We start from the raw sequence: 27577 nt of genomic DNA on the forward strand, positions 1-27577 counted from the left end.
AGCCGCCGTTCCAGCCCCTCGCCGCCTCCTGACCCCGGCACCAGCCGCTGCCGGCTCCCCCCGCTCCGGGGCCGTGAAGGGCCGAAAACAAAAATCCCCGTATTCCCTCGTTTTCCCGTTTTCCGCCCTGGAGAAAGGCCCCGGAGCTCGCAGGCCCGGCACCCCCGGCTCGCTGGAACCGAAGGTAACGGAGGGCCGGGCCGGTGCGACCGCGTTTCCCCGGGCCCACGGCCCACATTGGCGGCCTGCGAGCCCCGGGACCGGGCGATGGGGATGGAAACGTTCACGGGGAACGGAGCCGCCAAGCTCGGGGAGCCCTCCTCATCCTCACGGTGAACAACCAGGGCCCAGCCCGGCGGCCCCCGGTGCTACCGAGGATTCCCGGTGTTACCGAGGGTCCCCAAGGGATGTTGAGGGTCCCCGGAGCCGCGGTAGCATGGCCAGGGCCGGGGACCGGGGGGGGAAATGGAACGGGAACGGGGGAACGGGAACGGGGGTTGTGCATGAACATAGGGGAACGGGTACGGACAAGGGACACGAGGGAACGGGAACGGACGGGGTGGAACGGGTACGGGATGCGTGCACGGACATGGGGAGACTGCGTAAGGACACGGGGGGAAACGGAGCGGGCACCGGGACCAGTGCGAAAACGTGCAGGGACACGGGGTAACGCTGATGGGCACGGGAGGGACTGTGCAGGGACCCGGGGGGCTGCTCATGGGCAGGGAGGAGCCACGTGAAAACACGTGCGGGTTGTGCGGGGCTACGGGGAAAAGATGCGTGGACGCGGGGCAAACGGCCACGGCCACGGTGTAAGTGTGCACGGATACAGTGTAAGTGTGCACGGACACAGTGTGTGCACAGACACGGTGTAAGTGTGCACTGCCACGGTGTAAGTGTGCACGGATACAGTGTAAGTGTGCACGGACACGGTGTAAGTGTGCACTGCCGCGGTGTAAGTGTGCACGGACACAGTGTAAGTGTGCACGGATACAGTGTAAGTGTGCACGGACACGGTGTAAGTGTGCACGGATACAGTGTAAGTGTGCACTGCCGTGGTGTAAGTGTGCACGGACACGGTGTAAGTGCGCACGGATACAGTGTAAGTGTGCACTGCCGCGGTGTAAGTGTGCACGGACACGGTGTAAGTGTGCACGGATACAGTGTAAGTGTGCACTGCCGTGGTGTAAGTGTGCACGGACACGGTGTAAGTGTGCACGGACACAGTGTGTGCACTGCCACGGTGTAAGTGTGCACGGCCACGGTGTAAGTGTGCACGGACACAGTGTGTGTGCACTGCCACGGTGTAAGTGTGCACTGCCACGGTGTAAGTGTGCACAGATACAGTGTGTGCACGGACACAGTGTGTGTGCACTGCCACAGTGTAAGTGTGCACGGACACAGTGTAAGTGTGCACAGATACAGTGTGTGCACGGACACAGTGTGTGTGCACTGCCACGGTGTAAGTGTGCATGGACACGGTGTAAGTGTGCACCAACACGGTGTAAGTGTGCACAAACAGTGTAAGTGTGCACAAACAGTGTAAGTGTGCACAAACACAGTGTAAGCGTGCACAGTGTAAGTGTGCTCGGACACAGTGTAAGTGTGCACAAACACAGTGTAAGTGTGCTCGGACACGGTGTTGCGTCCACAGGCAGTGTAAGTGTGCACAGTGTAAGTGTGCATGGACTTGGTGTAAGGGCACGGACAGTGTAAGTGTGCACAAACAGTGTAAGTGTGCACAGACACAGTGTAAGTGTGCACAAACACAGCCTAAGGGTGCACGGACAGTGTAAAAGTGCGCCGGTGTAGTGTAGCTGTGCTCGGACCGTCTGAGTGTGCACAGACACGGTGCAGATGGGCACGGACACGGTGCGGATGGGCACAGACACGGTGTAAGTGTGCACAGACACGGTGCAGATGGGCACAGACACGGTGTAAGTGTGCACAGACACAGTGTAGATGGGCACAGACACGGTGTGGATGGGCACAGACACGGTGTAAGTGTGCACAGACACAGTGTAGATGGGCACAGACACGGTGTAAGTGTGCACAGACACAGTGTAGATGGGCACAGACACGGTGTAAGTGTGCACAGACGCGGTGCAGATGTGCACAGACACGGTGTAAGTGTGCACAGACACGGTGTGGATGGGCACAGACACGGTGTAAGTGTGCACGGCTCCGATGTAAGTATGCTCGAGCACACGGACACGGGGCAGCTCCGTGTGAGCTCCGTGTAACCGCGCACCGCTCCGCTCCCGTGGGGCGGTTGTTGTTGGGGGGGGGCTGTCTTTGTTTGCTTGATTAATTGATTAGTTAATTAATTGCTTGCTTTAAAGCACCCAGAGGAGCTGCACCCACAGCGTGTCCGGTTTCCCGGGACAGCCGTGCACGGACACCCCCTAATGGTGCACGGACACCCTATAACAGTGCACGGACACCCTATAACAGTGCACGGACACGAGGGAGCGTGCCCGGACACCCCATAACGGTGCACGGACAGTATAACAGTGCACGGACACGAGTGAGTGTGCATGGACACCCCATAACGGTGCACGGACACCCTACAGCGGTGTACGGACACGAGGGAGCATGCATGGACACCCCATAACACTGCACGGATACCCTATAACAGTGCACGGATACGAGGGAGTGTGCATGGACACCCCATAACAGTGCACGGACATCCCACGACGATGCATGGATATGGGTAAGTGTGCATGGACACCTAATAACGGTGCACGAGCACCCCATAACAGTGCACGAACACCCTATGACGGTGCACGAACACTCTAAACAGTGCACGAACACCCTAAACAGTGCACGAGCACCCTAAACAGTGCACGAACACCCTATAACAGTGCACGAACACCCTATAACAGTGCACGAACACCCTATAACGGTGCACGGCCACCCGTGGTTGTGCACGGACACCAGCGATGGACCCGTGCAGGACAGGCGGGCACCGGGCGGCTTCGACGCCTCCCCACCGATGCTGGGGGTTCCCAGGGGCACCCCTCGTTGCGGACCCTCCTGGGGGTGCCCAGCCCTTCGCATCCCCCTCGTCCTGGCTCCCATTGCGCTGATTTCGTTAACGTTCCGCCGGGGAGCCCCGGGAGCGGGCGGGTGGAGGACACCCCAACGTGGGGACAACCCCCCCCCCCGGGGCTGCAGGCACCCGCACGCCCCACCGGGCTCCCCCCGCCCCTGGGTGCGCTGCGCGGGCCCGGCACCCCTCGGATCAAACGAAATGGAACGAACCCAAAGGAAATGAAACGAAATCAGCGCGGGTCGGGACCGCAGCATCCCCCCGGCACCGCTGCTCCGGCACCCGGCACCGGAGGAACCCGCCCGCACCGGGGATCCCGGTCCAGCTCCCCCCCCCCGGCGCTGCCTCTTCCCCCGGGGCTCCGCACCCCAAACGAGTTGGTGGCGGCGGAGCCACCCCAATGCGGGGAGAAGCGGGGCCGGAGCCTCCACATCCCTCCGTGGGATCCCATCCATCCCTGGGACCCCGCTCCCGGGTTCCCGTCCTCCAGCATCCCGGTTGCTGGGATCCCCCATCCCACCCGTCTCTGGTATCCCGGCTCCCGGTGATGTCACGCATATCCCCCCCATTCTGGGTGGACCCCAGACCATGGCTTAGGGGATGGGGGTGTCCCCCAGCACCCCCAGCCTCATCACACCGGGTTATCGGTGCCTCAGTTTACCCTCTGAGGGGTGCACAGCACCCGGGGGGGGGGGGGGTTGATGCAGCCGCAGCCCCCCCTGATTCCACTACTGGGGACCTTGGCATGGCCGGTGCCACCCCACAGCCAAGGCTGGGGGGACACGGGTGTCCCCAGCCCAGTGTCTTCACTGGAAGCATCCACAGCAGAGCCCAGAGCAGTGAGGGATGCGGAGCCACGAGCTGGGATGAGCCGGAGGGCACTGGGATGGCATCCAACAGGGAAGGCGAGGAGGAGGAAGGCGATGAGTGGGTCCCCCCAGTCACGGTGTCCCCCCATCCAGCTGCTTCCCAGGGTGCGGAATCAGCTCCCAAGCCATTTCCTGCCCTGGGCACCCATCACTTCTCACACAGGCAATTCCAGTTAATGAGCATCAAATTAACATCACTGGGGGCCTTGTCACACCTCCTGCATGGGGTGGGGGCTCTTGTGATGGCTCTGGCTGAGCTGATGCTCCCAGCAGACAAGGGGGGGCCCCAAAGGACCCCAATAAAGCTCTGCAGGAGGATCCTGATGGTGCATAGGCAGCTCTGGGGCTCGGCAATGGGGCTGGGGATGCTCCAGAGCCTCCGTGGGGCAGAACCCCCGCCGAGACCTCATTTCTGGGGGGCTTGGCAGGACCCTCATGGCCATGGGAGGGCAGAGACCAGCCCTTTGCCCTGGTTTCCACAGCACATGGGGGTTTGGTGGGCGTGAAGGGGGCTGCAAGAGGTTGGGATGTCCCATTACAGCCCTCAAGCCTTGCTGCCACCAACCTGCATTGATGGTGATGGTGAAGAAGAGGGATGGATTTAGGAGACTACAGAGGGCACTGAGCCTCCGGGAAGCCGCAGTGATGGGATGGAGGGGGGGTGGCCCTGCCTGGGGAGGATGCCCCGTTGGAATGGGGTGTTTGGCTGGCAGCAGTTTGGGATTAGGGGCAATTCCCGGGAAGCACAAAGGCACGGTGCTGCCCCACCTCTCCCACCCTGCCAGCCCCCCTCACCCCCCACCACCACCGAGCTGCCGTTCAGCGCTGATCCCATCACAGAGCCCGAGGCCTGAGGCTGGGGTGAGGGCCACATCTGCACAGGGCCATCGCACCACGGCTCCCCCCAGCCCCCCCAAGCTCATCTCCTGACCTCTGAGCCTCCAGAGCAGCACCAGCCACCGCCGAGAGGCATCAGCGGCGTTGTTGTGACAGCTCTGCCCGTGCAGGGCCGGGGCACTGGGCCGGGATTGCTGCGCCGCAAAGCAAGGCGCACGCTGATGGATGCAAGGGGAAGTGCCCAGCGCGGTCCTGAGCGCTCCTCCTGCCCTGTGGCACAGCCCTGGCCTCCAGTTCACCTCCTGACCTGCCCTTATTCCCTTCCTCTGCCTTCCGACCATGTGACGGGAGGATTTGGCTTAATGTGTGCGGCTCCAGAAGGGAGGAGAAGGAGCTCAGAGGGCCCGGAGGTAATCGCTGCTGCAGCGCTCCTGCAGCCCTGCGGCTGGATTAAGGCCCCTGCGCATCCCGGTCCTGTCCCTGCTGCTGCCCCCCGCACCTCCGACCCCATCCATGCGGGTCAGGGGGGTGGTTTTATAGGATCCCAGCCTGGTTTGGGTGGAAGGGACCCTAAAGCTCCTCCAGCTCCTGCCCCTGCCACGGGCAGGGACCCCTTCCACTGGAGCAGCTTGCTCCAAGCCCCTGTGTCCAACCTGGCCTTGAGCACTGCCAGGGATGGGGCAGCCACAGCTTCTCCAACTCCTTCCAATGTCCTCTCACCTTCCTTGTATCCCATCTCAGTCTCCCCTCGGGCAGGTTCAAGCCATTCCCCTTGGCCTGTCCCTACATCCCTTGTCCCAAGCCCCTCTCCAGCTTTCCTGCAGCCCCTTCAGGCACTGGAGCTGCTCTCAGGTCTCCCCTTCAGGAGCCTTCTCCAGGCTGCCCCAGCCCAGCTCTCTCAGCCTGGCTCCAGAGCAGAGCTCCTCCAGCCCTCGCAGCAGCTCCATGGCCTCCTCTGGCCTCACTCCAACAGCTCATCCCCCTTGTGCTGTGTCTTTGCATGCCCAGAGCAATCCCTCAGCTCCCCTCGGTGTTCCCGCTCTGCCCCATCCTGCCCAGAGCCCTCGCTCCAGGTCGGATGTGGGATCTGTAACCGGTGGAACCATCCCCTCACCCTCTCTCTGTCCCAGCCCCAGTCTGCACCAGTTGCGCTGCTGGGAAGAGCCAGCATCTGTCACGGGAAGCCATTGGCAGCTCACGGGGCCCAACGTGTGCGCTCCAGCTGCCAACATCTGCCCTGTCCCCCCCCCAGCACAGCGAGAGGAGGCACCAGCTGGAGCAGCTCGGCCACCATGGGGGGGGGTCAGGCAGGATCCATCAGCTCCAGGGTGAGGGGATGCGGGAGGGAGGGAACTGGTGCACATGGGGGCCAGGGGTGAGGAGGAGGAGGAGGAGGATGCGGGTGGGATGAGGCTCTGCCATGGAGGGACCTTGGAAAGGTGATTTCCAGCCGGAGGGATGGACCTGCCCGGGTCAGCCCAGCTCCATGAACTCCTCTCTCTGGTTTAACCTCGCTGCTGCCAGATGCTCCCAAGGAAGCTCAGCGAGGAGGTAGTGGCTGCTGCAATGGGATAAGGATGCCTGCTTGTCACCCTTCCTGTCACCCATGGGCTCAGTGCTGCTCCCATCCCACCCCATCCCATCCATCCCACCCCATCCCATCCATCCCACCCTATTGCATCCCATCCCACCCATTCATCCCATCATATCCCATCCCACCCCATTCCAGAGACAGAGGCCCTTGCAGGGTGCTCAGGGGAGTGCACCCAGGGGTCACTCTGTGGGTAACACCCCCAAACCGGTGTCTCCATCATCTCCCAGTGCTGCAGGAGCCCCTGGCTGATGGGAACTGATGTTCCACACCTGGAGGTACCTGCCAGCAGGAATTGCTTTTGGAAAGCTTGTGCCAAATGCTTCCAAACGGCTGCTCTGGAGCCAGGGGACCTGCTCACGCACCGCATCCCCAGTCAACCACCACATCCCTGCTCACCCATCCCAGCCCCAGTCACGCACTGGGTCCCCAGCGTCATCCTCCGCAGCCAGGATGGAGTCTCCAGCCTGGACCAGTCCCCACGGACACCGCACACCGGTCCTGCTGGCCCCCGCTGCCATTGCCCCCCATCACTTCCATGGCTCCGGGGTGGTTTTGGCTGCCTGGACGTGGGGATCACCCCGAGTCCCGTCTGCAGCCGGCGCGGGCGCTGGCAGCAGCAGCGCGATGCTGCGGTGCGGGGGAACAGGAGGATAACGGGGATTAAGCACCCACGTGAGCACCGTGTGCATCCCCCCCACAACCCCTCGGCTCCAGCTCCGTGCTCCCAGCACCGGCCGCTTGCGGAGCCCTGGCCCGGTGCGGCGGCGGCCGCAGAGTGACCTCTAACGGCGGCGGGAGCGGAGGGACCCGGCCGCGCTGCCCTCGGTGCGGGCAGAGCCTTGCCCCGGGCACCGAGGGGACGCTGCGGGCTGGGGACAAGGGGCTCAGCAGGAGCACGGGGTGCAGTGAGCGTGGGCTGCCCCCGAGCATGGAGTGAGCCATGGAACCATGGAACGGGTTGGGTGGAAGGGAGCTTAAAGCTCCTCCAGTCCCACGGGCAGGGACCCCTCCACTGGAGCAGCTTGCTCCAAGCCCCTGTGTCCAACCTGGCCTTGAGCACTGCCAGGGATGGGGCAGCCACAGCTTCTCTGGGCACCCTGTGCCAGCGCCTCAGCACCCTCTCAGGGAAGAGCTTCTGCCTAAGAGCTCATCTCAGTCTCCCCTCGGGCAGGTTCAAGCCATTCCCCTTGGCCTGTCCCTACATCCCTTGTCCCAAGCCCCTCTCCAGCTTTCCTGCAGCCCCTTCAGGCACTGGAGCTGCTCTCAGGTCTCCCCTTCAGGAGCCTTCTCTTGTCCAGGCTGCCCCAGTCCAGCTTTCTCAGCCTGGCTCTGGAGCTCAAAGCCATCGTGTCCCCGGTGCCCTGAGCCCAAACCATTGCTCCCCAGTGGCCCCAGACCAGCACGGGGGCTGGGGGGGGAGATGACAGCGGGAAAGGGATCACCCACAGGGGTGAACCAGCCCTGTCCCCCGGGCTCTGCCCCCTTCCCAGTGCAGCCCAACAACCCCTTTCCTACCGCATCGCATCCCATCCCATCCCACTCCAGCTGCGCCTTGCTCCCGGTTTTATTTCCAGGCACAGGAATGGGGGCAGCAGCACCGGGGGCGGTGGCTCCGGGGTGGGGGGCACAGGAGGGTGCTGGGGATGGAGAGCATCCGCCAGGCTCGAAGCACCCCCGGAGGTCGGTTTCTGCCCTGGGTTCCTGCCGCTGGAGAGCAGCTCGGTGCCGTCACAGCACGAACTGTGCCTGGTGCCAGAGGGATGAGGGGTCGGGATGACGTGAGAGGGGATGGAGACGGCGCTGGGCTGCTCCCAGAGCCGGCCCGGGGCTGCGCGCTTCCGGCACCAGCGGCTCCGCTGGCTCCTGGGTTAAAGAGCCACCGGTTCATGAAGCTCCATCCACCTGGGAACGGTTTGGGATGCGTTGGGAAAGCTCTGCCCGTGGTGGAGCCCGAGGAGCATCCCCAGAAGGATCAGCCCTGCGTGTGCTGGGATGAGTTGTAAGGGATAACCCTGGTCCTTATGGGGTTCTGCTCCTCCTGCCCTTTCCCTGGTGCCATGGACACGGCCCCATGGACACCCCAGGGCGGGTGCTCAGGGTTGGGTGTCCTCAGAGCAGGTCCCTAACCTGCACCTGCTCCTGTTGGCTGCTCAGCTCGAAGGTGTCCTCAGCACTGGGCCAGCCCCAGAACTTCCTTATCCTGGAAGGGAGGAATGGAACTTTCCACCCCTTGAGCGTCCCCATGGACCAGCTCAGCCCGGGTCCCTGTTCCCACATCCCATCCCATCCCACCCCATCATATCCCCTCCCATCCCACCCCATCACATCTGACCCCACCCCACCCCATTCCATTCCACCCCACCCCATCTCATCCCACCCCATCCCATCTCATCCCACCCCATCCCATCCCATCCCACCCCATCTCATCCCATCCCACCCCATCTCATCCCACCCCATCCCATCTCATCCCACCCCATCCCATCCCACCCTATCCCACCCACCACATACCACCCCACCCCATGCAGGGCCATTACCTGGGCCACATCCTCAGAGCCAGCAACGCCAGGGCAGCCACGCAGATCAGAGCCAGGAGCAGCCCCGAGAGGACGGTGAAGGCCAGGAGGTAGCTGAGGGCTGCGGGCAGAGGGGAGCCAGGGCAGAGCCCTCCAGCTATGGGGGTGACCCCCCCCATGCTCCTCCCCTCATGGCTGTCCCCACGGGTCTATGGGACCCCCCCAAGGCGTTGGGGAGCCCAAAGAGGGTTGGAGGGGTCCGTGGGGGGTGGCTGCAGCAGCCGGACCCCCCCTTGGCCCCAGTGCCAGGCCCCCAGGCTGGGGGCAGCCTTTGGTGGGTAAGGGCACACCATGGGGGGGTCACAGCACCACATTGGGACCCCATTGGGACCCCATGGGATGCTCCCTGCTCCTGCTTCCCCCTGCCCATGTCCCCGTGGCAGGGTGGGGGGAGCGCCCCCAGCACCCCAGCAAGGACCAGCACCCTGGTTTCTGTTGGACCCAAACCAGCTCCTCGCTTATTGGTGGTCCTGCAGGGTCCCATCCCCATTCACATCACCCTGGGGTCTCATCCCCATAGCAGAGAAACCTATGGGTGTGTCACCCCCCCCCCCCCCCAGCCCCTTGTGGGTCCCATCCCCACTCACACCACCCAGGGGTCCCATCCCCATAGCAGAGCATCCTATGGGTCCCATCCCCATTCACAGCCCCTTATGGGTGGGTCCCATCCCCACTCACAGCCCCCTATGGGTCCCCCCCGCACTCACAGCCCCCTATGGGTCCTATCCCCATTCACAGCCCCCTCACAGCCCCCTGTGGTTCCCATCCCCACTCACAGCCCCCTCTGGTTCCCATCCCCATAGCAGAGCCCCTGTGGTTCCCATCCCCATAGCAGCCCCCTCTGGTTCCCATCCCCACTCAGCCCCCTCTGGTTCCCATCCCCTGGTTCCCTCACAGCCCCCTCTGGTTCCCATCCCCACTCACAGCCCCCTGTGGTTCCCATCCCCATAGCAGAGCCCCTGTGGTTCCCATCCCCATAGCAGAGCCCCCTCTGGTTCCCATCCCCACTCACAGCCCCCTCTGGTTCCCATCCCCATTCACAGCCCCCTCTGGTTCCCATCCCCACTCACAGCCCCCTCTGGTTCCCATCCCCATAGCAGAGCCCCTGTGGTTCCCATCCCCATAGCAGAGCCGCTGCGGCTCCCCCCCTCCCGCACTCACTGTTCACGTCGAAGCTCGCCGTGGCCGTGGCGTTGCCCAGCGCGTTGCTGGCCACACACACGTACTCCCCGGCCGCCTCCAGCCCCAGCTCGCTGAGCAGCAGGCGGAGGGCGTTGTGCGAGGCCAGGGCCCGGAGCCCCGGCGCGGCGGGCGCGGTGCCGCTGGCGGCCAGGAGCTGCCCCCGGCGGTACAGGGCCATGGAGGCGGGCGGGTGGCTCTCGGCCGTGCACTGCACCAGCCCCAGCCGCCCGCTGCGGTTCTCCAGCAGGGTGCTGATGGAGACGTCCCGGGGCGGGTCTGTGCGGGGCGGGGAGGGAGATGGGGCTGGGGGTGAGCCCAGCGCTGGGCTCGGTCCGTAGCGCATCCCTCCTGCGGGCTGCAGCAGTCACTGCCTGGCATCCGCACCCTCCCCAGCCCTTCTTTCCCGATCCAATGGGAGATTCCCGCCTGGGTCAGAGCGTGTTGGCTCCAAATCCAGCTTTTGAGGGGTATCTGCGGTCAGCACCGGGTGAAACCCCAACATCCCCTTCCCCGGGTCCAGAGGGAGAGGAGCAGGGCAGGGAGAGGAGGAGGAGGCACCAGCATGGGTGGGATGGTGACACAGCACACGGTGCCCAGAGCAGCTCTGGCTGCCCCATCCCTGGCAGTGCTCAAGGCCAGGTTGGACACAGGGGCTTGGAGCAAGCTGCTCCAGTGGAAGGGGTCCCTGCCCGGGGCAGGGCCTGGAGCTGGAGGAGCTTTAAGGAGAGAAAAGGGGAAAAGGGAAGAGAACGGGGATGGGAAAGGGGAAAAGGGAAAGGGGAGAGGGGAAGGGGGGGGGGGGGGGGGGGGGAGGAAAGGGAAAGGGGAAAGGGAAAGGGGAAAAGGGGAGGGAAAAGGGAAAAGGGAAAGATGTGAGAAAAAGGGAAAAGGGAAGAGAAAGGGGAAACGGGAAAGGGGAAAAGGGAAAGGGGAGAGAAAAGGGGAGAGGGAAAGAGAAAGAAAAGGGGAAAAGGGAAAGGGGAGAGGGGAAGAGAAAGGGGAAGGGGAAAGGGAAAGGAGAGAGAAAAGGGGAAAAGGAAGGAGAAGGAAAAGGGGAAAAGGGAAAGGGGAGAGAAAAGGGGAGAGGGGAAGAGAAACGGGGAGGGAAAGGGGAAAGGGGAAAAGGGAAAAGGGAAAGGGGAGTGAAAAGGGGAGAGGGGAAGAGAAAAGGGGAGGGGAAAGGGAATAGAAAGGGTAAGGAAAAGGAAAAAAGGGGAAGGAAAAGGAGAAGGGAAAGGGGAAGGGAAAGAGAAAGGGAAAAAGAGAAGGGAAAGGGAAAAGGAAAACAGGAAAAGGCAGGGGAGGAAGAAGAGACACCATAATGGGTGAGGGTGCTGAGGCGCTGGCACAGGGTGCCCAGAGAAGCTGTGGCTGCCCCATCCCTGGCAGTGTTCAAGGCCAGGTTGGACACAGGGGCTTGGAGCAAGCTGCTCTAGTGGAAGGGGTCCCTGCCCGTGGCAGGGGTTGGGGCTGGAGGAGCTTTAAGGTCCCTTCAACCCGACCCATTGCATGGCTCTATAAGAGGAGGAAGCCCCTCCGTGTGGATGGGATGCACCCCATGGGGACACTCACAGAGGACGCTGAAGCTGAGCGGGGCCGAGGTGCCGCTGCCCCGTGCCCCGCTCGCCCGGCAGCGGTAGGAGCCGGTGTCAGCGCTGGTGACGCGGGTGAGGACGAGGGCACCGGACGGGCCCTCCAGCAGCCAGCGGCTGTTCCGGTACCACGTGTAGTTGGCTTCGTCCCCCAGCCAGGGGGTGGCCGAGCACGTCAGGGTGGCCGTGGAGCCTTCGGGCACTTCTGCAGAGGGCTCCACAGCGACCGTGACCCCTGCGGAGGAGCAGGGACAGAGCCCAGGGCTTGGCACCGGCGTCATCCCAAAGGCTCCCCAGAGCCACCCATGGGGGACCCCAGCGGGACCCCGCTCTGGGGCTCAGGACCCCCCTCACCTCCCACATCCAGGCGCAGGGATGAGGATGCGGCGCCGAAGCTGTTGTTGGCTGAGCAGACGTAGACCCCCACGTCCCCCGGCTCCAGAGCCCCCATCCTCACACGCAGGGAGTTGGGGGTCGCCTCGACGGTGACACGGGGGTCGGACGGGCCCCACGTGGAGGCCAGGGCTGCGTGGCCATCCCCGCGGTGCAGGGCGATGTCGGAGGGGGGGACGCTGTCGACGGTGCAGAGCAGGACCGTGCGCTGCCCGCCCCGGGGGTCCACCAAGGAGGTGAAGGACGGGTCTCGGGGGGCATCTGCAATGACAAGGACGGTGTTTCCCCCCTCCCCAAATGACAAACGGGGCTCGGGGGGTCTGGATTCGCTGCTGGATGAAGTGGGGAGGACAAGGGAGGGATGCGATACGCGGGAGCACCCAGGGACACCCCCCCCCCCCCCCCCAGTGCCAGGGTCCGGTGTGTCCATGCACATCCCTATCGCGACATGTCACCAGGTGGCGACATAGACCATGGTCCCGACGGCCTCCCCTCGACAGCGCCATCCCCGTGCTGCCCCCCCCTTCGAGCCCCCTCACTCACAGAGCACTCGGAGGGCGGCGGGGGGGGAGCGGCGGCCCCGCAGCCCCGGCCCCGCCTCGCAGCCGTAGGAGCCCGCATCCGAGCGGCGGGCGGCGGGCAGCAGGAGCCGCGCACCGGGGCCCCCCGGCACCCACCGGCCGTCCTTGTACCACGAGTACCCGGTCCCCGGGCCAGCGCCCGCGGCCCGGCAGGTCAGAGCCACGGCCGTGCCCTCCAGCACCTCGGCCGAGGGATGGATGCTCACCCTGATGGCTGCGGGGAAGGAACCGTGGGATGGGTTGGGCTGGAAAGGGCTTGGAGATCACCCGCTTCCAACCCCTGCCCTCCTCTGCTTGCGCGGCTTCACAGGGCTGTGGGGACAAGGTGGGCGGCCAGCCCCATAGCCAGCAGCCTCTCCCTGTCCTTCCACCAGCCCCACGTTATCCTGACCCCTCGGGTGCTCTGCTTGCCCAACGGCAACGTTTATTTGGGCTATAACCCTTTGATGCCCGCACCAACCCCGTTGCTTGGTCCCTACCTCTCGATGCCCACAGCACCCTCTTATTTGGGCTGTACCCCCAGATCCCACACCACCTTCTTATAAGGGTTACATCCCTCCCTGCCCACAATGATCCGCTTGGGGGTCTCCAGCCTCCTGTCCCCCTGCCCAACCCCTAGCAATGCCGGACTCACCCTGCACACGGAGGGGCAGGGACCCATGGGTGCTGCCGAGGGGGCTGCGTGCCCGGCACTCGTACTCGCCCTCATCCTGCTCGGATGCTTCCCGGAGCTCCAGCCTCAGCGTGTTGGGAGAAGGGGAGACACGGCTGCTCTGCCAGGGGAGGTCCCCCCCCATGGCCGGGCTGGAGGCCACCACCCGGCCCTCCTTGAGCAGGGTGATCTCGGACAGGGGGTTGCTCTCCACGGTGCAGAGGAGGATGACTGCGGTCCCCTCCTCGCTCTCCTCAAAGGCCTTCATCTGCAGGTTCCTGGGGGGGTCTGAAGGAAGGAAAGAGGAGGAGCTGTAGGCAAGCAGCATCTCAGCGAGTCGGAGCAGCCCCAGGTGCTGGGCTGGGAGCTGGGGAGGGGATGCTCCACTGCCTGCAGCGCAGCATCCGCGGTCCCATAGCAAACCTGACACTCAAAACCATAGATCTTAGGCAGAAGAACGGAACTGGAGGAGCTTTAAGGTCCCTTCCAACACAAAGCATTCCATAATTCCATGATTCCATGCTGTGGAGCTGCATGGCCAGGTCTGCTTACCAGGGGTCTAACAGCTAAGCCAAGCCTGCAAGCCTCCCACCCCTCCACACCACATCCCAAGGAGGGTTCCCAGCCAAGAGGACCCGCCAATGGACACCCCATGGGTTCTCCCTGCCCTTGGTGGGTGCTGGGGACCCCTCTCCACGCCATGAAGCTCCCTGGGGACTCACAGAGGACGCTGAGGGTGATGGGTGCAGAGCTGTGGGTCCGCGCCGAGGTCCGCACGCTGCAGTGGTACGAGGCAGCATCGGGGACAGTGATGTTGGGGAAGGAGAGAACCGGGGAGGAGCCGCTGCTGACCCAGACCTCGTTCTTGAACCAGCTGTAGCGCAGCACCTGCACACCGCCGCTCTCCACCACACAGGTCAGGTTGACAGCATCGCCTTCCCGGACATCCGGGGACGGGGAGATCCGGACCCTGGTGCCTGCAATAGGAGGGGAAGGAGGTGATGCTCGGGGTGGGATGGAGGCGAGGGAGGGCAGTGGGGTGCTTGGTGGGAGAGCTGGTCCTGTGCAGGGCTTTGCTTGGGGCTCTGGCACAGGGTGCCCAGAGAAGCTGTGGCTGCCCCATCCCTGGCAGTGTTCAAGGCCGGGTTGGACACAGGGGCTTGGAGCAAGCTGCACTAGTGTGAGGTGTCCCTGCAGGGGCTGGGACTGGGTGATCCATTCTATGATCCTGTGGCCCAGCCAGTCCTTTACATCCTCTCCAAGAGGAGCTGCACCTCCTTCACCGTGTGTGGGGGGATGCACTCAGCTCTGGCACATCCATAGATCACCATCCCCACACACACGCGTCTCCCTCCACTTCCCCTCCTTTTCTGTGCTGTCCATCCCATTCCAGCTTCCCTTTGTGTGGCACTGAGCTATCACCGGGGTCCAAACCACAGCACCCTCCCTCCCCGCTGAGCATCCTCCAGCACCGCTTTGCCTTCCCCTCTCCACCACAACCCCCTGCACCCATCTCTCCCCACCGCTCCCACAGCTCCGTGCCCCCCCCCAAGCCCGGTGCCACCCCCAGCACTCACTGCCGGCGCTGAGGTTGGCCGTGGCGCTGGCGTTGCCATAGGCGTTGCTGGCAGCGCACAGGTACTGCCCCTCGTCCTCCAGCAGCACGGGGCGGATGCTGACCCGCAGCGTGTTGGAGGCCGAGCTGATGCTGAGCCGTGGCCGGGCGCTGGGCCGGGGCAGCGCCGTGGAGGCCACCAGAGCCTGGTCCTTGAAGAGAGCGAGCTCTGCCTGCGGGCTGCTGTCCACCGAGCACTGCAGCACCGCCCGCTGCGCCGCGGGGGGCTCCAGCAGCAGCGCCAGCACCGGCACCCGCGGCGGATCTGCACGGGCGTTGCAGAGGGTGAAGCAGCCCCCACTTAGAGAACAGGAACTATTCCCTCTGCAGCACCATCCCGTGCCCTGCACCCTCCTGCTGCACCCCATCTCATCCTGTCCCATCCCGTCCTATCCCATCCCATCCCTGCCACCATCGCCCCCCAACCCACCCTGTCCCATCCCGTCCTATCCCATCCCGTCCTATCCCATCCCATCCCTGACACCATCCCGCCCCAACCCACCCTGTCCCATCCCGTCCTATCCCATCCCATCCCTGCCACCATCCCCCCTCAACCCACCCTGTCCCATCCCGTCCTATCCCATCCCATCCCTGACACCATCCCGCCCCAACCCACCCTGTCCCATCCCACCCCATCCCATCCCATCCCATCCCTGCCACTATCCCGCCCCAACCCACCCTGTCCCATCCCATCTCTGGCACCATCCCACCACAAGACCATCCCATCCTGTCCCATCTGACCTCTAGCACCGTCTCATCCTCATCCCATCCCATGCCCTGCACCATCCTCCTGCATCCCATCTCATCCTGTCCCATCCCAACCCTGGCACCGTTCAACCCTGTCACCTCCCCTCCCTGGCACCATCCCATCCCCAGTGCCATCCCATCCCTGGCACCATCCCACCACAGCACCGTCCCACCCTGTCCCATATGACCTCTAGCACCATCTCATCCTTATCCCATCTCATCCCTGGCACCATCCCACCCTGTCTCATCCCACCCCATCCCATCCCATCCCTGGCACCATCCCACTGCGGCACCATTCCACCACAGCACCATCCCACCTTGTCCCATATGACCTCTAGCACCATCTCATCCTTATCCCGTCTCATCCCTGGCACCATCCCACCCTGTCTCATCCCACCCCATCCCATCCCATCCCTGGCACCATCCCACCACAGCACCATCCCACCCTGTTTCATCCCACCCCATCCCATCCCATCCCTGGCACCATCCCACCACAGCACCATCCCACCCTGTCCCATATGACCTCTAGCACCATCTCATCCTCATCCCATCCCATCTCTGGCACCATCCCACCGTGGCACCATCCCATCCTATCCCTGGCACCATCCCCTGCGTCACCATCCCACCACACTACCACCCCACCCTGTCCCATCTGACTTCTATCACCATCTGATCCTCATCCCATCCCCTCCCTGCCACCATCCCACCCTGTCCCGTCTCCTCCCCGGCAAAAGGGAAAGGAAAAAGGTTTGGGGCAAGGAAAAGGGGAAGGGCAGGAAGATGAAGAGACACCATAACGGGTAAGGGGGGTGAGTCCCACCCCACGCCATCCCGTGGAGCCACATCCCGCCCCACCGCAGCGCACCTCTCCCCCCTCAGCCCCGGGAGGCTGCACTCACAGGACACGCGCAGGGCGATGGCCGGGGACACGCTGGTCCCCGTGGGGCTGCGGGCTCTGCAGTGGTAGGAGCCAGCGGCAGCGCTGGTGACGCGGGGCAGCGCGAGGACGTTGTCGGGGGTCTCCTGGAGCCGCTCGCTGTTCTTGTACCAGGAGTAGACGGCGTCGTCCTGCGGCTCGGCGGCCGTCTGGCACGTCAGGGACACGTCGTCCCCTTCCAGCACCTCCGAGGACGGGGAGATGAGGACGCGGGCAGCTGGAGCATGGGGAGATGCCACTTCCATGACGCGCGCCGGCAGAGCGCAGCGTGTTCCGGTGCTCTCAGAATCATAACCAGGGTGGAAAAGACCTTCATGGTCATCAGCTCCAACCGTCACCCCAGCGTGGCCAAGGCCACCCCTAATCCATGGCACTGAGCACCTCACCCACATGGGTTTTCTCTTCCACTGAGCAGGGAGGCCTGGGCAGTGCTGGGGCTGGCCCTTTGCATGCTCTGTGTAAGGTATCTACCTTTGGCCAGGGTGCTGGGCCAGATCATGCAGCCTAGGTCATGCTTTGCTTAGAAAGGTTGGACCAGATGATCCTTGAGGTCCCTTCCAACCTGGGATTCTATGATTCTAAGACCTAGGCTTAAGGTGCTGCTCCCTGTCCCCGTTAGCTCATTGCCCCACAAATTCATCACTTATGGTGCCCAGGGATGGGGCTGAGGTGTTTTGGTGCCTGGTATGGGGATGAGTCAGTGCCTCCAGAGCACCACCCAAAGCCTGGGTGGGATCCAGCAGGACTGGGAGGGAGCACAGAAACCAGCTCCCATGTGGACACCTCCACGGAAGCACCATTGGATCTGTCACTGCAAGGGCCAGATCCCAACCCAAAAGGTGAATTCAGTTCCCTCTGGGTCACTGGGGAGCTGGACACCACAGCTCAGCTTCTCATCAGCAGTGATGTTTCTCTGTCACCACTGACAGCACTGGAGTTTGTGCCCATCCTGTCCCATCCCATCCCATTCTGTCCCACCCCTTTCCATCCCATCCCATCCCATCCCATCCCATCCCACCCCGTCCCACCCATCCCATCCCTTCCCACCTCTTTTCATCCCATCCCACCCCTTTCCACCTCTTTTCATCCCATCCCACCCCTTTCCATCCCATCCCACCCCATCCCATCCAATCCCACCCCATCCCATCCCACCCCTTTCCATCCCATCCCATCCCACCCCACCCCTTTCCATCCCATCCCACCCCACCCCTTTCCATCCCATCCCATCCCACCCCATCCCTTTCCATCCCATCCCATCCCACCCCATCCCACTCCATCCCACCCAATCCCATCCTGTCCCACCACATCCCCTCCCATCCCACCCCACCTCATCCTGTCCCACCCCTTTCCATCCCATCCAATCTCACCCCATCGCATCCCATCCCATCCCATCGCATCCCATCCCACCCCTTTCCATCCCATCCAATCTCATCCCACAAGGGATCGCTCCCGCCGCTGCCGCCGTGGCGATGCCCTCACCCTGCACTCGGAGGTAGAGGCTCTGCTCCGCGGTGCCGTGCCGGTTCCCGGCCCTGCAGCGGTACCTGCCCTCGTCCGCCGCCGTCACCTCCCGCATCTCCACCTCCAGCGCGTTGGGGGCGGCCGAGACGCGGAGCCGGGGGCTGGGGCCGCCGCCGCCGCCGCTGGACGCGAGCAGGACCGGGCCGCGCAGCAGCTCCAGGCGGGCCGCGGGGCTGCTCCGCACCGAGCACCGGAACACGGCCACGCGGCCGCGCTGCGCCTCCAGCAGCGCCGTCAGCACCAGGGCCCGAGGGGGGTCTGCGCGGGGAGAGGCGGGGCTGAGAGGGGGCTGCCCAGGGAGGGGGGAAAGGCTTTAAGGGGAGGGGATGGGGATGGGGAAGGGGAAAGGGGAGAGAAAAGGGGAAAGGGAAAGGGGAGAGGAAAGGGAAAGGGGGAGAGGAAAGGGAAAGAGGAAAAGGGAAGAGAAAGGGGAAAAGGGAAAGGGGAGAGGGGAGAGAAAGGGGGAGAGGAAAGGGAAAGGGGGAGAAAAGGGAAAGGGGAAAGGGAAAGGGGAAAACGGAAAGGGGAGAGGGGAAGGGAAAGGGGGAGAGGAAAGGGAAAGGGGAAAGGGAAAGGGGAGAGAAAAGGGGAAAGGGAAGAGAAGGAAAAGGGGAAAAGGGAAAGGGGAGAGAAAAGGGAAGAAGGGAAAAGGGGAGGTGAAAGGGAATAGAAAGGGTAAGGAAAAGGAAAAAAGGGGAAAGAAAAGGAGAAGGGAAAGGGGAAGGGGGAAGGGAAAAAGGAAAGGGAAAGGGAAAAAAAAAAGGGAAAGGGGAAAGGGAAAAGGGAAAAGGGAAACAGGAAAAGGAAAAGGCAGGGGAGGAAGAAGAGACACCATAATGGGTGAGGGTGCTGAGGCGCTGGCACAGGGTGCCCAGAGAAGCTGTGGCTGCCCCATCCCTGGCAGTGCTCAAGGCCAGGTTGGACACAGGGGCTTGGAGCAAGCTGCTCCAGTGGAAGGGGTCCCTGCCCGTGGCAGGGGTTGGGGCTGGAGGAGCTTTAAGGCCCCTTCCAACCCAACCCTTCCATGGTTCTATGGTGGCTCAAGCCACACATCCGATATTACAACCCTGTACGTACACAGCACCTCCAGGGTCACGCTGGGGGAGCTGCGGCTGCTGCTGCTGGTGGTGGCTCGGCACTGGTAGAGCCCCGCATCCTCGCTGGCCACGTGCTGCAGCACCAGGGATGGAGCCGAGCCCTCGGTGAGCTGCTGCCCGTTGCGGTACCAGGTGAAGGTGGGCAGAGCCGTGGAGCTGGTGCTGAGCTGGCACGTCAGGTTGGCAGCATCACCCTCCAGCACGGTCCTGGATGGAGCCACAACAATGCTGGCACCTGCGGGCAGGGCATGGAGGCAGCGTTAGGGTGAGCAACCCCTCCCGAGGCTGTTCAGCCACCAAAGGGACTCCAGAGTGTGCCAAGTGCATCCTTAATCCTGTGATGTCATGATGGGGATGGCTGTGAGCTGGACCGGCACCTTGCAGGAGTCTGCGCTGGGTACCAGCACCCAGACCTCACCAGCCCAGGGATCATGACCTATGGGAACTCCTCTCAGCTGAAACCCCCCCTATGGCCGTGGGGAAGACCTCAGACCCATCAGGAGAAGCTGGAGGGGCTGTAATATCTCCATCTTTTAGCAGCCCCCCTTTAACTTCACTCTGCCCTCCCGCCATGACTTGTGCACAGCATCTCGTTCGAGAGATGCTCTTTGATGCATGTCCCCGTTTCTGCTCCATCTCTCCCTCTGCCACCATCACCATGAGCTTGTTTCCTTGCCCGGCATTCCCTTCCCACCCTGCCCTTTCCACGGGACCTGGATCCATCCTGCCCCTTCGCCACGCTCACTCTCAGCTCGGAAGTCCATGCTCGCGCTGGCGTTGCCCTCCGTGTTCCCAGCCCAGCACACGTAGGTCCCCTCGTCCTCCAACACCACATCCCGGATCTCCACCTTCAGGCTGTTGTAGGATGAGGTGGCCTGGACCCTGGGGCTGGGGGCTATGGGGCAGCCCCATGTGCAGGCTATCACTTCGTCTCCTCTCCAGAGGGTCAGGTTGGCCTCTGGCTCGCTCTCAGCAGTGCACTGGATGATGCCCATGCGCCCGCCCTGGGTCTCCAGGAAGGAGCTCATCGCCGGTTGCCTCGGTGGGACTGCGGGGTTAAAACAGCTCTGGGTGAGAACAGGGGGGATCCCGGAGGTTGGGAGAAGCCCAAGATCCCAAGGGATGGATTGCTGCTTTCCAATGAATGCATCTCATGACCCTCCAGGCGCTGGGGTCCCGGGGCTCTCTAAAACTCCACAGGACATCCTAAACCTGTTCTTGGGAACTTGGGGATTCTCCAGATTCCCCCCCCCCCAATCCAGATTTAGCTGGAAAAGGGGAATTCTCCACACGTTTATATCCAACAGCTCCTTGGTGATGGTGGAGACCCCGTGGTGGGAGCAGCAGAACCCCCCACCCCAGAACCCCCCATCCCAGCCCCAGGATCCCTCTTGCTGGCAGCATTGCCCAGGACCTGCAGCATCACCCCAAGACCCGCAGCAGAGCCCCAGAACCCTCAGCATCACCCTAAGACATCAGCATCACCCCAGAACCCTCAGCATCACCCCAGGACCCTCAGCATCACCCTAAGACCTCAGCATCACCCCAGAACCCTCAGCATCGCCCCAGGACCCTCAGCATCACCCCAGAACCCTCAGCATCACCCCAGGACCTCAGCATCACCCCAGGACCCACAGCAGAGCCCCAGAGCCCTCAGCATCACCCCAGGACCTCAGCATCGCCCCAGGACCCTCAGCATCACCCCAGGACCTCAGCATCACCCCAGGACCCTCAGCATCACCCCAGGACCTCAGAATCACCCCAGAACCTGCAGCATCGCCCCAGGACCCTCAGCATCGCCCCAGGACCTCAGCATCACCCCAGAACCCTCAGCATCACCCCAGGACCCTCAGCATTGCCCCAGGACCTCAGCATCACCCCAGAACCCTCAGCATCACCCCAGGACCCTCAGCATCGCCCCAGGACCTCAGCATCACCCCAGAACCCTCAGCATCCCCCCAGGACCCTCAGCATCGCCCCAGGAACTCAGCATCGCCCCAGAACCCTCAGCATCACCCCAGGACCCTCAGCATCACCCCAGGAACTCAGCATCACCCCAGGACCCGCAGCATCGCCCCAGGACCCTCAGCATCGCCCCAGGACCCTCAGCATCACCCCAGGACCCGCAGCATCACCACAGGAACTCAGCATCACCCCAGGACCCGCAGCATCACCCCAGGACCCTCAGCATCACCCCAGGACCCTCAGCATCACCCCAGGACCCGCAGCATCACCTCAGGAACTCAGCATCACCCCAGGACCCGCAGCATCACCCCAGGAACTCAGCATCACCCCAGAGCCCTCAGCATCACCCCAGGACCCTCAGCATCACCCCAGGACCTCAGCATCACCCCAGGACCCTCAGCATCACCCCAGGACCTCAGCATCACCCCAGGACCCTCAGCATCGCCCCAGAACCCTCAGCATCGCCCCAGAACCCTCAGCATCACCCCAGGGCCCTCAGCATCGCCCCAGGACCTCAGCATCACCCCAGGACCCGCGGCAGCGCCCAGCAGCACGCACAGAGCACACGGAGCGGGGCTGCCTCGGACTCGTCGCTGCCGTTGCGGCTCCGGAGCCGGCACTGGAAGGCGCCGGCGTCCTCGGCGCGGACGGAGCGGAACCGCAGCGCCGGGGCCGAGCTCTCCCGCAGCCGTTTGCCGTTGCGGAACCAGGCGTAGAGCGCGTCCTCCGCAGCACCCCAGGGCCCCGCGCACGTCAGGGTCACCGCGGCCCCTTCCCGCACCTCCGCCGAGGGCTGGATCAGGACCTCTGTGCCTGAGGGACGCAGGGGAGAGGAGAGGGATCGTGGAGGGACCTCTGGGATCCAGTCCGACCCTTCCCTGCGCTGCCAAGGCCGCCGCTGACCCACGGCACCGGGGACCTTGTGCACGCGGTGTGTGACCACTTGCAGGGATGGTGATTCCTGGGAATCGCCACTTTCCTGGGGTAGATTCTCTTCCCGGATGGAAGGGAATCCTCTCCTGCACCCTCCACCCTTCCCCTGGCTCCATCCACTCAGCCTCCCCCTAAGGCAGGAGCCGGGCAGCGCCATCCCTTGCAGGCGCTCTCGGTGCCAATGGCTGCATCTTTGGTAGGCGATGTTCCCTGGGGATGCGGGACATCACCTGGGATGCCTCCACTGGAGCTGCTCGCCCCAGCTCTCTGCCACCAGCCTTTCCTGAGCCTTTACCCAAGTGAGATGCTCCCAGGACAGGCTCAGTCCCCCGTGTCTGAAATGGAACCCCAACCAGCCACTGCAGCACCCAAACTCTCTGGAGCTGGACCCTGAAGTCTGCTTTGGTTTCTTTCGGCATCCTAAGGGCTGTTCCTCTTGGACATGGCTCTGCGGGACTATTCCCTCCTCCTTTTCCTTGGCTGCTGCCTCTGCCACCCCCAGACCATCAATGCTGGGGGAGCCCCGCGGTGCAGAGTGTCGAGGGCTGGAGCAGGAGGAGCCCAGATGTGCACCCCTGGGTGCTTGTGGGGACAGAGCCGACACAGCTTGGACAAACTCTGCTATAGGTATTGAAACCTATGGGAGCACCTTTAGCTCTGCAGACAGCTTTGACCCCCCGAGGCGGAGAAGGGCTGCACAAAGGGCACTGCCACCACACGGTCCCCAAGACACCCGTGTCCCTGTGCCACACGGGTCCCTCCAACAGCCCCAGCAGCCCCAGCCCCATGACCCACGGCCGGGAGCTCGGAGGTGCCCTCCCACCGCCAGCAAGGGGACTCACCGCGGGCGATGAAGACCTTGGTGGCACTGGCGTTGCCGTGGGCATTGCTGGCGGTGCAGCGGTATTCCCCGCTGTCCTGGGGCCCTGCTCCACGGATCTCCAGCCTCAGGGTGTTGCGGGAGCTGGTGACACCGAACCGCTGCTGTGGGGCCGCCTGCGACCCGCTGGTTGCCACCAAGGTGCCGTCGCGGTACACGGCCACGGCGGCCGGGGGGTAGCTGTCCACGGCGCAGTGGATGATGGCCAAGCGGCCTCCATGGGCCTCCTGGAAGAGCGTGATGGTGGGGGTCCGGGGGGGGTCTGTGGGGGGAGAGGGGGGCATTAGAGCTCACCCGGTTCCAACCCACAAGGTCCCTTTAGGTCGCATCCACCCTTGGCTTCTCCTCCGAGCGCTTTCTCCCTTACGTAAAGTGCCTGCGTCAAAGCTAACCCCAGCGCTGTTTGATCCCCCCCGACCCCCAGAAGCTCCCGAGCTGTTATTACCGCAGCTGGTCCTCATTCAGCGGCCTCCCTGCAGCTCACGGTGTGCACGGAGGAGCAGGAGATGCGGCGAGGAGCAGGCAGCCCCATGGCGCAGCGACCACCACTCTATGGTACCCCCAAGCACACCTCGTGACCGGGAGTCGCTGCCTTCGGGGGAAGGACTGACACCCACCTCCGACCGGACCCCCGGTGGTCGGGTTCGGCTTCTTGCACCACCCACGGCCCAGGGGGACCCTCACTGCGGGAGCACTCACAGCTCACGCTCAAGCTGACGGCTGGGGAGGTGTCGCTGCCGCGGTCGTTGGTCACCTTGCAGCAGTAGTAGCCGGCGTCGGCGGCGGTGACGTGGTGGAAGAGCAGGGTGTGAGCGGAGCCCTCCTTGAGCCAGGCGCCGTTCTTGTACCAGGAGTAGTGGAGGTCCTGGCCCTGGTGCCCGGGGACGTCGCAGGACAGGGTGGTGGCCGTGCCCTCCAGCACCTCGGCCGCGGGGCTCACCGAGACGGCTGCAGCTGAGGGAGGTGGGAGCGTGGTCGGGGGGGGGGGGGCTCAGGGGCAGGAGAGCAGCTTCCGACACCCCCAAGGTGTGGGGCAGAGCCTGGGCACGGGAGGGAGCTCCTCTGAGCCCCAGCTTGTTCCCAGCCACCACGGGTGCCTTGGGCATCAGTTCCGGTTCTGGCTTTATCATGGAATGGGATGGGTTGGAAGGGAGCTTAAGGCTCCTCCAGCTCCAACCCCTGCCACGGGCAGGGACCCCTTCCACTGGAGCAGCTTGCTCCAAGCCCCTGGGTCCAACCTGGCCTTGAACACTGCCAGGGATGGGGCAGCCACAGCTTCTCTGGGCACCCTGTGCCAGCGCCTCAGCACCCTCCCAGGGAAGAGCTTCTGCCCGAGAGCTCATCTCAGTCTCCCCTCTGCTGTTAAAGCCAGTTTGCCGCAGGGACGAAGCTCGTGGCAGTGCCCTTCACCTCTCCCAGTCTGCCCTGGCGGAGCTCTATGGGGAGCAGACCAGCCCCAGCATCTCCAGACTGGTGAAGATGGACCCTGATGTGGGACGGCTCCTGGGCAATGCAGTGGTCTGGGGCTTGTCTCTGCTGATGGAAGGCCCTGGCTCTGAACCCCCACGAGCTCTGACAACCCAATTCCCTCTCAGCAGTGGGAAATCCCTCCCCGTCCTGCCTTTGGGGCTCACCAAAACCCCGTGCCAAGAAGGCCGCGTTATGATGGACTCATTGCAGTCCACCATGGGCTCCTCGGCTCCTGGTCCATCAGCCAGCACCAACCACCATGGTGCCAGCCCCAGCCCCACACCAGTCTGGACTCGTTGGCTGGACTCCCTGCTGCCCCCGTGGCCCTGCTCCATCACCGCGCCGTCCTTGGACAAGCTCTTTGGCACTTACAGAAGATGTAGAGCACCACAGCAGGCGCCACAGCAGCCCCGAGGGCGTTCTCAGCCTCGCAGTGGTACTGCCCGTAGTCCTCCCGGCGCACCCCTCGCAGGGTCAGGATCTGCTCGGTGCCCATGGGCACCCCATCCTTGTACCAGCGGTACAGCGAGACCGGGGGGTGGCTGCTTCCCACCGTGCACGTGAAGGACACGGTGTCACCCACGCGGATGTTCTGCCCGGAGGGGTTCACCGACACTTGGGTGTCCTTAGGGGTGTCTGCAGGGGGACAGACGGACACGGTGGGCACCATGGGTGCACTATGGGATCCAGCCATAGCCCGTCCTGCTGCCTGTATGCAATGGGCTGGGATGGGGGCAAAGCTGCCACGCTGGCCACAAAGAGGATGCACCACCACGGAGCAGGGAGTTGGAACTGGATGATCCAGACAGTCTTTTCCAACCCAAACCATTCTGGGATTCTATGGACAGTGAGCATGGAGAGCCGTGGGGGTATGGGATAAGGTGGAGGGATCATAGAATCGTGGAATAGTTAGGGCTGGAAAGGACATTAAGAGCATCCAGTTCCAACCCCCTGCCATGGCCAGGGACACCTCACACTAAACCATGGCACCCAAGGCTCTGTCCAACCTGGCCTTCAACACTGCCAGGGATGGAGCATTCACAACCTCCCTGGGCAACCCATCCCAGTGCCTCAGGACCCTCACAGGAAAGAACTTCTTCCTTATCTCCAATCTAAAGCCTTGGTCCGGCTCTTTGAAGGACCCCGGGAAGGGATGAGGAGGCACAATGTGTGGCCGGAGGGGGCCCGGGGCGGTGTGGCCATGGCAGGGCTGTCCCCATCCCACCGCCCCGCTCAGCATCCCCACGTACGTCTGACCCGCAGGACAACCTCCCTGGCCGCCTTCCTGGAGCCGTAGGAGACCTCGCAGAGCAGCTTCCTGGAGTGGTCCCTCCAGGAGAAGGACGTGGTGAGGGTCAGGTAGTGCCCGACCCCACTCGTGTCCATCTGCACGCGGCCGGACACCAGCGAGACCTGTGGGTCGTGGCCCTCCCAGCGCAGGGCGATGTCTCCCAGTGGGCACGCGTAGGGTGCGGAGCACTCCAAGGTGGACGTTTGCCCCTCGCTTTGCTCCTCGCTGCCGGCAATGCTGGGCTTCTCGAGGTCCTCTGGGGACGGAGAGCACAGCGTGGGGGGGGTCCCCATGGGGCGGGCAGGAGGGGAGATGGGGGGAAGACCGGGCTCGCCGCTGCACCCACCCGACACGCTGAGCACCGCGTCCTGCGCCGCCGACCACCGGTCTCCGTTGACGATCTCAAAGCGGAACCGATAGGGCCCGCTGTCCCCCACCGTCACCCCCTGCAGCTGCAGGGTGCAGTTCCGAGCCGAGGGGTCCCCCAGGAGCTGGGCCCGGCCCTGGAAGTGAGCGTCCACCTCCTGGGCCGCCGAGTGGAACACGAGCGTCTTCTGCTCGGTGTAGTCCTTGTACCAAATGGCCACCAAGCCGTCGTCGGTGGCCACCTCCTCCGGGAAGCTCAGCGAGCAGGGAATCACCACGCAGGAGCCGCTGATGCCCCGCAGGGATCGGGGGTAGGAGACACCCCAAGAGCCGAGGGCTGTGTGGGACGAGGGCAGAGGGATGCGGGGCTGTGCCGTGCGGTCCATGGCACCCTGCTCCCCTCCTGGGACATTCCCGGGCCAGACTGAGCTCCCGAGATGCTGGAATAGGCAAAGAGGGGCTTGGGATGGGGAGAGGTGGGAGAGGAGGATGGGGGAGTGGGATCGGGAGGGAATCTGAGGGGGGGATGATGGGGAAAAGGTGGATCTGGGGCAGCACAAGGCACGGGTGGATTGGAAAAGCAAAGGCCTCAATAAGCAGTGGAAAGGGCAAGTTTGCAATCCTGGCTCCTCAAAAGCTTATTTCTATTTCCTGCCCCTGTTCTCTGTGCCCTCGTCCTTTCTCTGCTGCCTTGACTGTCCCCATGATGCCCACCCCATCCCTGGACAGCGGTGGGGCAGGAGGCAACGGGTCTCTTGGTGGCACCAGCACTGTACCTGGTGGGATGAGGCTGGCCAGGAGGATGAGCCATGGGCACAGGAGCATGGCAGCACCCCGGGCACTGGTGGGGGTCCTGGGGGGCAGAGGCAGGGCAGGAGCAGGCAGTGATGGTGGGAGCGAGGTGGGAGTCTCCAATGTCAGCTTTGGGCAGAGGGGACCCTGCCAACAAGAAGAGGTGGCCAAAGGCCTTGGGAATGTCAAAGTGCCATGGAATCAAGGAATGGGGTGGGTTGAAGGGACCCTAAAGCTCCTCCAGCTCCAACCATGGGCAGGGACCCCTTCCACTGGAGCAGCTTGCTCCAAGCCCCTGTGTCCAACCTGGCCTTGAGCACTGCCAGGGATGGGGCAGCCAATGGATTGAGTCCAGCTCAGATCCTGGCAACCTCCCCCTATGGCACCCGGCTGCTCCTGACTCCTCTTCCCCCGTCAGGGATGCGCCAATGCCTTCTATTCCCCACACCTGCTTTGTATTTGTGCTGCTCGCTCGGTCTGGGGAGGCTCCGAAGCTCTCCGAGCAAACTGCAGCAGCAGGAGCACACGGGATGGCCCCTGGGTGACCATCGGGGGGGTGAAAGGCCAGAAATAGCCCTGGGCAGGGAGCAGGAGGAAGGAAACGCTGGCTCAGCACCGGGTCCTGCTCCTGCCGGAGC

The 27577-nt window shown here is 63.7% G+C and overlaps 1 protein-coding gene across 2 annotated transcripts; it reads right to left on the reverse strand.

The window, feature by feature from the left end:
• Positions 1-8177: 8177 nt before the first annotated feature.
• SIGLEC1 (sialic acid binding Ig like lectin 1) lies at positions 8178-27086 on the reverse strand. 2 transcript variants are annotated; one of them, XM_057410342.1, is made up of 21 exons: positions 26924-27086; positions 26128-26484; positions 25741-26037; positions 24863-25126; positions 23720-23974; positions 22983-23282; positions 21766-22020; positions 19988-20290; positions 19223-19477; positions 18104-18403; positions 16587-16841; positions 14903-15205; positions 14048-14302; positions 13308-13715; positions 12636-12887; positions 12054-12353; positions 11680-11934; positions 10087-10383; positions 8887-8986; positions 8480-8552; positions 8178-8254 (listed from the first exon to the last, which is right to left on the reverse strand). In XM_057410342.1, the coding sequence occupies exons 1-21, from the start codon at positions 26970-26972 to the stop codon at positions 8237-8239; spliced, it is 5151 nt and encodes a 1716-aa protein (XP_057266325.1). In that variant the 5' UTR covers positions 26973-27086; the 3' UTR covers positions 8178-8236. The 2 variants fall into 2 exon arrangements, with proteins under 2 accessions (XP_057266325.1, XP_057266333.1); XM_057410350.1 differs by lacking the exon at positions 8178-8254 and having other exon boundaries at positions 8346-8552; positions 13308-13613.
• Between the last annotated feature and the right edge of the window lie 491 nt (positions 27087-27577).

Source organism: Pezoporus wallicus, unplaced genomic scaffold, assembly GCF_028554395.1.
Source record: "Pezoporus wallicus isolate ANWC-B61680 ecotype Strahan unplaced genomic scaffold, APGP_CSIRO_Pwel_v1 contig_9622, whole genome shotgun sequence".
Classification (NCBI taxonomy): Eukaryota; Metazoa; Chordata; class Aves; order Psittaciformes; family Psittacidae; genus Pezoporus; species Pezoporus wallicus.

Bases quoted from the DNA above. Each gene is read 5' to 3' on its own strand.
- SIGLEC1 (XM_057410342.1), bottom strand. From the start codon at position 26,972: ATGCTCCTGTGCCCATGGCTCATCCTCCTGGCCAGCCTCATCCCACCA. The intron at 23,975-24,862 runs GTAAGTGCCAAA...CACCTCCCTCAG, and splicing joins TGTGGTGCTCTACATCTTCT to CTGCAGCCGTCTCGGTGAGC. The intron at 14,303-14,902 runs GTGAGTGCTGGG...CTCCTATTGCAG, and splicing joins GGCCAACCTCAGCGCCGGCA to GCACCAGGGTCCGGATCTCC.